Source organism: Colletotrichum fioriniae (genome assembly GCF_027942845.1).
Source record: "Colletotrichum fioriniae strain IMI 355084 chromosome Unknown scaffold_4, whole genome shotgun sequence".
Lineage (NCBI taxonomy): Eukaryota > Fungi > Ascomycota > Sordariomycetes > Glomerellales > Glomerellaceae > Colletotrichum > Colletotrichum fioriniae.
In genome coordinates, this window is record NW_027076840.1 from 97,835 (window position 1) to 111,998 (window position 14,164).

The following is a 14,164-nucleotide window of genomic DNA, read 5'->3' on the forward strand; positions in this document are numbered from 1 at the left end:
TTTGCGGAAAGCCGTTCATGCGTATGCCGTTCTTCCCTGGGCTGCCGTCTCATCCCCGTCCCATCGTCTCAGTCGGAAGTCTATGTAGCAAGATCCGAATGCCGCATTACCTAGACCCTAGACAGTATTAGGAAGTAGGAAGCCCAGCAAGACTTCGTATCCTCTGCTGCTCTCTGCATGAGCCCTGCAGCAAGTAAGGTTCCAGGGGCTCACCTCACAGCCTGGCAGTTTCGAGACGGGCTGAATGGGAAGGGTGAAACACGCCCACATCTGGATACACACTGTACCGGTACTTTTTCGGCCCCTGACGGCACCCCGTGTTCTCGGGACCCGAAGCAACCTGGAAGCCTCTGCCACTGCCCACCTCGCTGCCCTCCAAAGTGCCTGGGTACTGCTAGTGCCTAGGAACCTCAACGGTTAGATAAGTACCTACCATTCCATCTTGCCTTGTGGGGGAGGCCCCTGCCGCGCCAGTGGCCTTGGGGAGTCAGCCATGGACAAGCTGAGAATAGAAACTCCCGTCTCCAGCTGCCCGCCTTGTGGGGGCACCGATGATAAGTACCCTTACAGTGCTTTTGACTCTGGGCACTGAATCTACCCTGGACAATGCGCCTTAGTCAGCCTATGCCTCTTTCTCCTTCACTCCGTCACCTCGTCGGGGACTTCGATACGAAGAAACAATTGACAGTATTGCTATTGTTCCCTGGCTCTTTTTCTCCCTCGTACAACGAACGCGGACCACAGGACGAAATCGCAAACGCACCGCCCCGCTCACGACGGAAACACAGAGTCCACACTGCCAGATTGGTGGTGTACGAAAACACGACGCCAAACCCTCTCTACAGGCATCCAAACCTCGACTCTACGACCGACGCAACGTCTATTGCTCACCAGTGACATTTCATATTCTCATACAACGGCCCTACGGCACTTCCGAAAATTGCGATTCAATCTGTTCCATTCGATCTGATATCCGGCAAACCAAATCGTCGTACGCGACGCTTTTTCGTACTGCGACATGTTCGCAATCTCTTACCGGCAATAGTTCTGGACATGCGATCCGTGGGCTTGGCTACCCTCCGACCGGCACACAAGACCGCCACGCCTTCTGCTCGCGCATAACGGCAGTATCTGTCTGTTATAAAGCGGCTATACTTCATTGACTGGACCAAGAGCGGCAATATAGGCGCAAATCGAAGTAAAATCCTTCGATGCAAAGCAACAACCCCTACTCCTACGAGATGAGCTCGCGACAAGACGAGTCCTCGGGCTCTGGCAGGGAGGGTCTGCAGGCAGACTCCCAAGCTGAATCTCAGCGCGGCCGTCAGGGCCAACCGCAAATGTCTGCCAATGGACTCGGTCTTACGACATACTGGGAACAACCCTACGCTCAGTCTAACAGTTCCGGAGGCCCTGACTCCCCCATCGATGCTTCAGCATTACAATTTGCCCTACCACCTGATATCAATCAGCCTCCTCCATTTCCCCGACTAAATTCGCCATCTCTCGACTCCCTCGACCGACCGTCGCCATACTTCGACGAGGCTACAAATCCCGATTACTATGAGGATAGGGTGCCTCTTACATCCAGGGCTCAGCCCATTTCCGGCTCTCTAAGCGCAAATGTGGGGGACGCTCAGCCGAGAGATAGTTTTCAGACAGTATCCGACATCGACAATGCGCCACCAAGGACGCGGGATGCAAGATCGCTTGGGTACGACTTGGAACCTGGTGGAAGACGTCCAAGCTATGGAGCGACACTGAGCCCAGGAGGGGAGCAACGACGCTCTCGCTCGCCCTCTACTACTGGCGCCCTCCTTAGGGCGGGCTCCATCATGAGGGCCATGTCTCAGCGTGTTGTCAATATCAGTGGTGAAGGTGAACTTGTAGATCACCGGACGTCTCGGAGTCGATCTCCGTCACCGGCTCCTGATCGTCGCCAGCAGCTACACAACTCTGCTCAGATGTTCACCGATACCTCATACCATTCCAATCTCTTTCAGGTACCCGAGAAGGGTCCCGAAGCGGAGAATGTCTTCGCTGACCCTCCTCCCCCCATGCAACAACGGGTCCCGATGCAGAATCCTTTAAAAGGAAAGTCTTTAGGCATCTTCCCTCCCAACCACCCAATCAGAACGAAGCTATGCGATCTGCTGGTACACCCGTTTACTGAGCCTTTCATTCTCATACTCATCATCCTTCAAGCTACTCTTTTGGCCGTGGAATCGGCTCCAGATGTCTTCACGAACCCGCGGCCAGCCTCATGGGGAGTCACTTGGATTGATTGGGCGATTTTAGTGTTGTTCATCATCTTCACGCTCGAGTTGATTGCTCGTATTTTGGTCTCCGGTTTCCTCCTGAATGCTTCCGAATACAGCACCATCGATCGCCAAAAAGGAGTCCGAGCAGCGGTTGTCGATCAGTACAGAAATCTATTCCAGCCTCAACGGCAAAAGTCTGTCAAGGCTCCGCGACAACAAATTCATCTTGGCCCCTCAGCATTTCAGCGGTCCTTCACAATCATGCAGGGTCAGACGCTGCCACAAACTGTCGAGGAGCAGCAGAGGTATCAACTTGCCCGACGAGCATTCCTGCGGCATTCATTCAACCGGCTGGACTTCCTCGCTATTGTCGCCTACTGGATCTCCTTTGCGTTAAGAATCACTGGCGTCGAAAGTGAGAAGCATCTCTACGTCTTCAGGATGATTTCATGTCTACGTATCTTGAGACTGCTTGCTTTGACGAACGGCACTGCGGTTAGTAACCCTGCCATCCCCCTCATAAGTCCGCCACTAATTACATATTCAGATTATCCTTCGAAGTCTGAAAAAAGCTGCGCCGCTGCTTGTACGAGTCGCCTTCCTGATCACGTTCTTCTGGATATTGTTTGCCATTATCGGAGTGCAGAGCTTCAAGGCCAGTTTGAGTCGGCAATGTGTCTGGCTTGACCCAACAGACCCGACCAGCAAGGAGAAATCCTTCACAAACGATATGCAATTCTGTGGAGGATTCCTCAACAACGATACTGGGGCAAGCATGCCCTGGGTGATGATGGAAAATGACGGTATTCTGGACAATTTCAGAAACGGCAGCAAAGCCGGGAAAGGCTTTCTTTGCCCTCGTGGCTCGATCTGTCTCCAGCAAGACAACCCATTCAACGGCACAGTCAGCTTCGACAATATTGCTCAATCATTGGAAATGGTGTTTGTTATCATCAGTTCCAACACTTTCTCCGACATCATGTACTACACAACCAACTCTGATTACCTCCCCGCGGCTCTTTTCTTCGGCGCCGGCATCATGATTCTTATGCTTTGGCTCGTTAACTTGCTTATTGCGGTTATCACATCTTCCTTCCAAGTCATCCGAGAGGAAAGTAGAGCGAGCGCTTTCACAGCTCCCGAAGAGCCACCAGCCCAGGAGCCCATGGACGAACCCCCTCAGAAGGTGCCTGCTCTGCAGCGAATCTATGACAAGACCTTTCTGCTTTGGATTGCAGTCATTGCCTTCGGTCTCATGGCACAGTGCTTCAGAAGTTCCAAGATGTCTAAGGAACGCGGGCAATTTATTGACTCGGCTGAGGTTGCTGTCACCATCCTGCTGGATATTGAAATTATTATACGTTGCGCCGCAGGCTGGCGCTCTTTCCACAAGAGCAAACGCAACCTCATCGACGCAGGCCTCGCTATCATCACAACCATCATCCTGATCCCACCAATTCGGAATTCTGGAGAAACCTATGCATGGCTGACGGTCTTCCAAATTGTGCGAGTCTACCGACTTGTCTTAGCTGTACCAATGACCCGGAAACTTATTGTCATGGTTCTCGGAAACTCGAACGGTATTGCCAATCTGATGCTATTCGTCTTTTTAATCACCTTTCTCATGGCAATTTTGGCGGCTCAACTGTTCAGAGGCGAGATACCAAGTCACAGCGATAGTGGCGACCTCAATGAGGTCTCTTTCTTCACTGTCTATAACTCCTTCCTCGGCATGTATCAGATCTTGTCCAGTGAAAATTGGACTTCCATGCTGTACAACGTCACCTCTTACTTGAATGAGCACGATACAGGCTGGATTGGCGCAGTTTTCCTGATTGGCTGGTTCATCCTGTCGTTCTTGATTCTCGTCAATATGTTCATTGCTGTCATTCAAGAGAATTTCGATGTTTCCGAGGATGAGAAGCGCCTCGAGCAGGTCAAGGCCTTTCTCCAAAGAAAAGAACTGGGCAAATCCGCTGGTAACCTCACACTGTCAAACATCTTTACTTTCGGCAAGGCTAGACGGAGAAAGGATCCTCTGGACTACGGTCCTGCCATGATGGAAATGCTTCTCAAGGACGCCGTAGTGCACGAATTCCTTGATGATGCCGCAGACATGCCGCAGGACACACCAAATGAGGAACGTTCGCCAACAAGGGCTCAAACGCATCATGTTGGTGAGGTCCGGCCTGGTTTCTTGTCTTCAATGTGGGGGAAGTTCAAGTCCATGTTCAGCAGCAAAGATCCGAATCCGTTCTACTCGAACCTACGGTTTGATGGTCCAAACGATACCCTGGACCCACGACAAATGGCACGACAGGCAGTTTCCGCCACTTCAGCGCGCAAGAAAGCTCAGCGCGACTATCTTGCGAGACACCCCAATTACAATAACTCGCTGTTCGTCTTTACGCCCAATAACCCTATCAGGCGGTTCTGTCAAAGAATCGTTGGTCCTGGCCGAGGAAATGAAAGATTCGAAGGTGTCGAGCCTAATAAGATTGCTTGGTATACTTCCTCAGCTTTCATCTACGCCTGTATCGTCGCAATGGTCGTCATTGCTTGCGTCACAACACCGCTTTACCAGAAGCAGTACCAAGCCGAGCATCCGGAGTTCAGCATTACTTTTTGGTATGTCTGGACGGACTTGGCATTTGCCACAGTCTTCTCGATTGAGGCTGTAATCAAAGTCGTCGCGGATGGCTTTTTCTTCACGCCGAACGCTTACTACCGGAGCTCCTGGGGATTTATCGATGGCATCGTGCTTATCACCTTGCTCATCAATGTTGGTACACTTCTCGCCAACGATGGCGCCGTTTCCAGAGCCATTGGTGCCTTCAAGGCTCTGCGTGCTCTACGCCTACTCAATGTCAGCGATAGCGCGAGGGATACCTTCCACTCACTCATTGTAGTTGGCGGATGGAAGATCCTCAGTGTAAGCTTGACCTCCAAACCCAAAAGCAATCCTATTCTCACTAACTCGACAGGCTGCATTCGTGTCCATTTCCCTGCTAATCCCCTTCGCCATTTACGGACTGAATATCTTCAACGGCCAGATGGTCAAATGCAATGACGGAGATGACTCCATCATGCTCATCTCCGATTGTTTTGGCGAATTCAACAATACACCCTTCAATGACGATTGGCCCATGTTGGCGCCACGTGTTCCCTCCAACGACTATTTCAGCTTTGATGACTTTGCAGCGTCATTGTTCGTCCTCTTCCAAATCGTCAGTCAGGAGGGTTGGACCGATGTCATGTTCGCGGCACAGGCAGTCACAGGGCTCGGTAATCAGCCCAAAGACCTCAATCGTCAGGGAAATGCCATGTTCTTTGTTGTCTTTAATCTGTTGGCCACAGTCTTTGTCCTCACACTGTTCATCTCAGTGTTCATGCGCAACTACACGGAGCAGACAGGAGTTGCGTTCTTGACAGCTGAGCAGCGGTCTTGGCTCGAGTTACGAAAATTGTTACGACAGATTTCCCCGTCCAAGAGCTCATACAATGAATCAGAGAAAACTTGGAAGAAGTGGTGCCACAAACGCGCCATAGAGAAAAGGGGCAAATGGTACACAGCCGTCACCTACGTCCTAATATGTCACCTTCTACTCCTTCTACTCGAGTATCACGGCGAACCACAATGGTGGACAGACTCTCGGGATGGACTGTTCTTGGCATTCACGCTAGTCTATATGGCCAACATTGCCATCAGGATCATTGGTCTTGGCTGGGCTCGGTTCCGAAGGAGTTCATGGGATTTATACTCGCTAGTAGTTGTTACTGGCGCGTTCGTCTCTACATCTGTGCTCATCATCAGCAGAAACAGCGATACCTACGTGCAGCTCCACAAGTTCTTCCTCGTGGCCATCCTCCTACTTCTTATTCCGCGGAACGATGCTCTTGACCAGCTCTTCAAAACGGCCGCTGCGAGTTTAACAACAATCGGAAACTTGCTCGCTACCTGGCTTGTATTCTTCCTGGTTTTCGCCATTGCTCTGACACAGGCATTCAGTCTGACACGCTTTGGCGAGAACGAAGAAGCCAACGTCAATTTCCGCAGTGTGCCTAACGCCCTGATTCTTCTATTTAGAATGAGTTGCGGTGAAGGCTGGAACCAGGTCATGGAAGATTACGCCACTATCGAGCCGCCGCTTTGCGTTGACAATGCCGACTTCTTTAACAGTGATTGCGGCAGCAAACCCTGGGCTCGTTTCCTCTTCGTTGCATGGAACATTCTGAGCATGTATATCTTTGTCAACCTTTTCGTTTCTCTCATTTATGAGAGCTTCAGTTACGTATACCAGCGGTCTAGCGGATTGGCTGCGGTAGACCGTGATGAGATCCGGCGCTTCAAGGAGGCGTGGCGGAGCGTCGATCCTGCCGGGACCGGCTTCATAAGCAAGGATGCATTCCCTCGACTTCTAGGAGAGCTCTCTGGAGTCTTTGAAATGCGCATCTACGATGCCGACGACTCGGTCAGACAGATTCTCGAGGATGTCCGCAACGATGCCTCAACATCTGGAGCACGCCATATGTCTATTGCTTCTGCGAGCAACTACAGCGCGGGCATCGACATACAACGACTCAATCGGAGACTCGCACAGATTGATGTTGTCAAGGTTCGCGAGCGCCGCCGTCGGTTCAATATCTTTTTCGAGGAAGTCATGGTCTCCGCGGACCCCGACAAAGGCATTTCATTTACTTCTGTGCTCATGATTCTGGCCCACTATAACATCATCAATGACAGCAAGAGTTTGAAGTAAGGTCTCCTCCATTGAGCATGACTACTGATCAGACTAACATATTTTGCAGATTGGAAGAGTTCTTGCGAAGGCGTGCTCGACTACAGAGAGTTGAGGAGGAGGTGCGACGCAGGGTCGTACTTGGTTTCTTTGACACCTTGTGAGTTTTCTGGGTGGCTACTGACTATGGAGTTCCATAACTAACGACATCATCTCCAGGTACTGGACTCGCAAGTTTAAGAAACACATTGACATGAGAAAGTCGGCGAGGATGACTGCTATTCCCCAGCTCGACATTCCCCACATTCTTGTTGACGATGATGACACCCGCCAAAAGTCCTCGCCAGTGGCAGGGACAGGGCAAACGAGGTCAGCATTGCTGACAGTGGAAGACGCTCACAAATCGGCACACAATAGCTGGTCTGGACCGGGACCGACAGATACGTCTGACGGCGACTACCAACACCCGCTTAGCTTCCCGAGATCTGGGCCTACAACGCCGAGTCACCAATCGACGCATTCTGCTTTCAGCTTTGAATTGCAAGAAGGGGGTCAGACCTCAGCTCAGAGCAGTAGAAGGGGAAGTGCTGTCACTCCACAAAGCCCCGTCAGCCCCGCACAAGTTAGCAACATGCTGGACGACTCTATTTGGCTTGAGAGTATTCGGAGAACTGCAACAGTACGGAAATCGGTCCGAAAATCCGATTGGAGCAGATAGCTGCACCAGAAGGTGGTGCGTAGTCGATTTTGTTGCTTCAGCGACGGCGTTCAGGTTTAAGACGAAGACGTGTCATCGATTCTGGGCGTAGCTCCTAGATCATTTCTAAACCACGAGAGGCATGAGCATCATGAACCTTTTGTTTTCCATGCTTGATAGAAAGATAGACAAAGCAACTTGCTCACGGCTTTGATTGATACATGCGGCATGATGACAGCTATCATCAAGGCAGGGGCTTCGTAGACTACACGTAGGGTAGTGTTCTAATGTGGAGGACATTATCAACACATAATGTGTGTGAAAAAAAACGTCGGCACCCGTGCTGTCAATCTCGCTGTCTTAGTGTCATACACAAATCCCACAATCAGTCTCGAGTCTTCTTGGCAAGAACGGCCGATATTAATCTTGTGCGTGTCTCTGATACTGATACACAGTCATAGTTGACTGCACTCGAGCCAGATTGATTCATGCTCCGCTTAGACGTTACGACCAGACATAGATGCTTAGAATGAAGAGACCAGTTTCTCGTTCATCTGAAGACGATGATTGCAAAGCTCATTGCAAAGGGCAATTCATTCCTAGAGAAGGCAGTGACTGAGCCGGCATGTCGTGACTGCAAAGGTCAAGCATATAAAATCGTGTCATATTTTGCCAATGTAGCAGAATACCCTCGCAAATCGAGAGCTTCTCCTTTGCGTTGAAAGCTTTAATTCCGTTCGTACGCTTTCTCGCGATTCTTCTCGTCTTGGGTTCAGACAACAAACCAACAGCGTTTGCTTGGCAGGCGTCAAAGAGAGGTTAAACTTCTTGTGCATGAACCGAGCATCAGAGTACTCTGGATTTCCCTTTATGGAAGTTTGAAACCTTGCTCACCTTCTTTCCACGAACGAAGAATCCGAGGGGTGAAGCAATGACTTTCCTACAGCGCCTTATAGAAGGACTCTAGGAACTCTTCTATTGTCGAAGCCTATGCACCCTGCCCCAATAATTATTGAACAAACGAGTGCGCTCACTAGTAGGAATGCATGCTTGAACAAGAAAGCTGGCTGACAAGCCAGTCTTTTTTGTGTATATCAATATAAAATCACGGGTCATTGACAGTGAACAAATTTGGGCTCTTGGCGGGATGACGGATAGATCAAGTTGCAACAGCGCCGACAACACCGCTTATGACATTGGGAAATGCATCTTGGCTTCGATGCCTGGCCCTAACTTCAGTAATCTTTTGTCTTAGACCTTGCCCTAGAGGCCGGCAGTAGAAAGATCAGACGGGACGAAGTAGAAAAGAAGCTTCATCGACCGTCATCCATCGGGGTCGAACATGGTTCCGGGGGTAGGCCTCGGGGAATTGATAAAGTCCTAGTCTAACGACGGGTCTGAGTCTCGTATTTCGTGGCCTTCATGTCTCGTCTCGTCCGGTGTAGGCCCTGGTCTGGTCTGGTCTCGTGTTGCCCGTGTCTCGTCGTCGCTTGGCACTTACTCGTTTCATTTTCGCGAATGTTTCAATATGCCCCTCCTCTCCTACTTTGTCCTTCTTGGGCGCACAACTGGCGGTCTACCTTCTGACGGGGAATCGGGGGTCATCGGCAAGATTGAGAGATAATGTTTTTATTTTGCATGCTTTCACTGCTTGTAGTATCACCCAGAGTCTCGCTCGACACTCGTCTACACAGACCTGGGCACGATTTGCAACGATAGGCCATGGGCAGGACAGGGGTATAGTGAGGTGGGGGGGTACCCAGGGGTGGCCTTGTTTCCAGATTCAGTAAGCCCATGTCTCATCACGTTATTTCTCCCCTTTCCTAGCTTTCAACAACGAGATCGACACACGCCCACTGAAAGAGAGGACACTTGGACCTCTGTTTTACCGGAAGATCAGTTGGGGGATGCGACAGCAAAGCGACCAAGAGAGTGAAGACCCTTGATTTGGAGAGTTTTGTGCGTGTGATGGCGTTTATGATTCGAGTATAACTTCAAAGGAACGGACGAGCTTCCTGTTTAGTATTCAGAACAACAACACGGGGTTTGGGATGAAGAGGTGACAGGAATATCATCTCTTCGATGTTACGTGTCCGCCGCACATTGCCCTGGTGGAACTTGTTTTCTGTGTCCAGCTTCAACTCGACACCCACTGCGGGTATCGGCAGTACATTTTTTTTTTTTTTTACTTCACCGTTGTCATTTACATCGCAATGGGAGGATAACATAGATAGACTGCCACGGTCTCTCCTAGATTGATATGCTCTTTTTAGCATATAATATCTTGGGCTTATATGAGTAAGTCTCCGGGCAGGCCCAAGAATATTCCTGGCAGAGCATTGCCACGGTGGCTCAGAGAGTTCTTCCAGAAGGCTTCGACACCCACATCACGGGCTTTCCGCCGCGTTGGCAATGGCCATCCTCGTCAAGGGCAAACGCTGGTGCGAACGAGTGGCACGAACGCTGCGCTATGGCGATGAGCACGTTATGCGATTGCGGTCAACCGTCCAGCGGCAACCATCCACCACATAGCGCACATGCCTGCCCATAGCTTGCCCTTCGCCCTCCCAGGCTTGAGGCTGAGGCTTTGGGTGATGCTCGCTTCTTATTTTGGGAAAGATGATATTGTTGAAGGCTTCCACATAAGTAGCAGCGGATTATCCGGATGGAGACACACGCTGAGGCTGAGGAGAGTGAGGTGTTTGTACGTAATCGTGGCCACTCACCAACTTGTAAGTCCCAGAACTGTCGTCAGGGTCGGCGTCAGCATCAGCGTCAGCCATGAAGCACGCATGACATCGGCAATTTCGTTGGCGGGCGCCCTTGAAACAGCCGTGCGTTCTTTGTCTGCACCGCTAGGCTGTCTGGCTGTCACTCTGATTGTCGCCTGTAGCGGTGGCCCCCTGACACCTTATCGAGCACCACTCTTCGCGCAGACGTATCTTATCAGACTTTGCTCTCCAAAGTCATTGATCCGATGTATTATCTTGGCCCTTGTGTCAGTAGAATCGAAGCAATGATGCGCGGGGAGGTACATTGAAGGATGGACGCTCGCCGCCTGTGCGTTAACATAGTTTTTTTTCTTTCTTTTGGCACTACGGGTACCTCTAAAGTCGGTCGGAAGCCAAGACAAGCCAGTCCGAGGAGGCCGTTCCGTACCCGCCTGTACTCTTCCCATACCTGTACCGCAGGATCGGTACCTGAAGAGGTACGAGTAACTCAAGGCACCCCAGGGGAAACTCATCCCTTGCTCCTGGCCGGCCCCCCTCCCCCGACGACGATCACACAATGCAGCCAGTTGGGACTAATGGAGCAGGAGGCTGCTACATACCTCAGACTGCCTTGCACCGGCTACTGGGGCATCTCTTGCACGTTACAGAGCACTTATTGCCTCTTGCCCTCGCGTGCTGCTTCCATAAACCGATGGTTCTTGCTCTGGATCCGTAACTGACTCTGTTTATTAGGTATGTAAGCCAGCATCTCCAGATACTGAACGCGTCTCTCGCTGGTAAAGTGGTGCGCAGGTATCGCATATGCGGCACACCATCTCATATCTCATGTGGTCTCTCGGTCTCCCACCGGCCCCTCAGTCTTCCATTGATAGAAATCCGTAGACAGGTCTTTCATGTTAGACAGACACGCTGCCTCAGTACCTATCACAATAGGATGTAGTGGGTAGACAGTTAACTACCGAATGCCTCGACCAAAGTTCATCCGCCAAGGAATGGACGGGCTCAACGCCAGGTTCGGCCTCAGCGTCCAACTTGGACCGGCCCATCGCTCCCGTCTCATAGACCGAATCTCAGAGCTGGTCAAGTTACCCAAGCCAACTCTCAAAGCATGCCGTTGCCTTCGTACATCCCTACATGCTGCCGTGCAGACAGAATAGGCATATCTGCGTCCGTCGTCTGAACAACATGTCTTCGACCATCTAGCACCGGTGGCATCCATGCATCTCGTCTTCCCAAGTTCCCACCGCATTGCTCGTTGCCAAAAGAGGCAGCGTCCTGATGCCACACCTCGCATTGATGCCGTCTGCGTCACACCCCTGAACCTCAAGCCCGTTTCTCCATACCAACTATGTACGCATCCTTGGTATTTGAACCCTTCTCACACTTCTTAATCCTCCGCATATCCTCACTCCCCTGTCCACCTCCCAGTTCCCTTCCCTGCCCATCCTTTCCACCTCCCGCGGCCCCTTGTTCTCTCTCTGCCACTTCGCTTCGTCTGCGATTGATTCCCTGCCAGGGGCAATTCGCTCGTCTCAGCCGGACTGCTACTGCTGCCGAATCTAGCATACCTACTCTGCTACTAGCCTACTATTAGCCTCACGTTATTCTCCCTCCCGAGTGTCCATGTCCTCTGACACTTGATATAATCCTATCCCGTTCCCGCTGTCCACAACCCTTTTTGCAATCAGTCTTCTCACCGGTCCAACCTTTTCAATTCTCGCCATTCACTCGTTCATACACACTTCAGGCTAAGCCTCCAATATCCAATATTTACATCCACATCGCCAGGTGTTGTCATCGAACTTGCCCACCGTCACTTCCCACTATCTCGATACCATCCACATCCACCAGAGCTTTAGACGTACCAAAGTGTCGGAAACATCTCATTCTCGTTCAAAATGCAGTCTTCCCGCTTCCAGTCCATCACCTCCCGCTTCTCTCCGAGCACACTCAGAACCACCTTCCGCCGCTCGTCATCAGCATCCTCCCGTGCCAGCAGCGACCGAGGCTCCTTTGCTACCACGGCGTCGTCTCCCGTAAGCACAATCAACAGCATCGTCTTCCGCCAGCCCTCAATGCTTGACCTCGAGGAAGAGCGCAAGAGCTTCGGAAGCGAGCTCAGCATCCTCGAGCCACGCCCTGTTCTCTACTTCGGCAGCGTCGAGGAGCGCATTGGATCACTATAGGCGCCAACAATATGCTTTGATCACATGTTTTTACGAACGGCGGAGACGACGGTCTCTCGACATGCCATTATGTTTATGAGCCTCGGAGCTCTTGGGTCTGAATCAGCTTAGACTGGGATATGTTCCCAATGGAAAAGCTTGGGAACACAATAAGCGGCGTTTAGGAGTTTGAATCCTGGTGGACAAGCCTAGAACAGGCGTCCCAGGAGACACTCATGGTTTCTTTTACTTGCTGGAGGCTAGGTTACCACTGTTGAGATATCGCCGTGGTGCGATCACGATAGAGAAGCGGCTTTAAAAGCAACGCAACATGTCAAACGTCTTTTTTTCCATATCTTTAAACCAAGACAAATGATAAGCAAGCACAGTGGCATTGTAAAAGCCTCAGTAGTGAATGTGTGAGTGATGTTGACATTGTCCAAATGGATGCTCTTGACACTACGTCTACTGCTAGTGACACCGTCTGATTCACCGTTGGGAAAGACGAAGCACAATAAGTCTGTCATCATAAAAAGATCCTTTGTGCCACTCCTTTACCAGCTCACCAACCTAGCATTACACCTGCTAGCAGTGCCTTGCAGCTTCTCAAAGAAGACGAGCGAGTGATTTACTTACTTTGATCAAACAAAGAAAAGCCAAGGCGACAGTTCCCATCGCCTCAACGTTAGCAACTAGCGCAAGTCGGCAACAACTGCGGGTACACAATCAAAACGGGCCGCTCGTCCTAACATCAATTCGAAACAGGCTACTTCGATATACTTTGACGCTTGTCAAAAGATCGTGAGCTGCTGAGCTATTCAAAGCCAAAGACACCTAGACAAGCAAACCAGACGACACAAAAAGCCCTTTTGCTAGGGAAGAAAAAGAAGAAATGTCCCAGAATACACCCACGGGGAATGACCACGTTCCAAAGATGTGGTGGATCATGGTGGGCGGCAACAGCCTCGCATCATCCCCATCGTGGAACCGCCTTCTATCCATGACGGCCGAACGCAATAAGGTAAGGCGAGACGCGGAGAAAGAGAAAAAGGATTTCCAGAAGGCTCAGAGGGCTGCGAAAGAAGAGCTGAAAAGGGCGAAGAAGACGTACAAGGAGAAATTCGGCGGCGGAGTGACGGCCTGGAGGGAGGAGCGGAGCCGTGGAGCTGAAGCCGCTGGTGACGGAACCGGGGCGGGTCCAGATCCCGAGCAGCGCACGGAGACGACCGCTGCTGGACACAACAGGACCGAGGGAGATGGGTGAGTGTCTACGAGCTTGGCTTGATAGCATGGCTAGTCCAATAGAGGGCGCCGCTACTGCTGGACGGGATAGTAGATGGTTTTGACCGGAAGACTTGGATAAGGCGCATGATCCAAAATAAAAAATAAAAAAATTGCAGCTGCGGTATCTTGGGAGAATGCGCCGGAGATCGGCAACTCAACATGAATAGCTCTATGATACAAATACTATGACATACATTTACAACAGGGGCATCGAGCTTCGTTTCAAGCTCGGTAAATGTCTGTTCGTGTCCGTCTACGATAGGATCTCGGCGATGGACTAGCACGA

At 51.0% G+C, this 14,164-nt stretch overlaps 3 protein-coding genes across 3 annotated transcripts; all 3 read left to right on the plus strand.

Annotated features, from left to right (window-relative positions):
- Positions 1–1,241: 1,241 nt before the first annotated feature.
- Positions 1,242–7,164, plus strand: CCH1 (calcium channel protein; the record flags this gene model as incomplete). Its single annotated transcript, XM_053187968.2, has 4 exons — positions 1,242–2,756; positions 2,809–5,193; positions 5,246–7,017; positions 7,071–7,164. The coding sequence occupies 4 exons, from the start codon at positions 1,242–1,244 to the stop codon at positions 7,162–7,164; spliced, it is 5,766 nt and encodes a 1,921-aa protein (XP_053053930.2).
- A 5,163-nt stretch (positions 7,165–12,327) lies between these two features.
- N0V96_003903 (uncharacterized protein) lies at positions 12,328–12,615 on the plus strand (the record flags this gene model as incomplete). The annotated part of the gene is made up of 1 exon (XM_065756970.1): positions 12,328–12,615. The coding sequence occupies one exon, from the start codon at positions 12,328–12,330 to the stop codon at positions 12,613–12,615; it is 288 nt and encodes a 95-aa protein (XP_065614183.1).
- Positions 12,616–13,486: 871 nt separating this feature from the next.
- N0V96_003904 (uncharacterized protein) lies at positions 13,487–14,159 on the plus strand (the record flags this gene model as incomplete). The annotated part of the gene is made up of 2 exons (XM_053187970.2): positions 13,487–13,854; positions 14,084–14,159. The coding sequence occupies 2 exons, from the start codon at positions 13,487–13,489 to the stop codon at positions 14,157–14,159; spliced, it is 444 nt and encodes a 147-aa protein (XP_053053932.2).
- Positions 14,160–14,164: the final 5 nt, after the last annotated feature.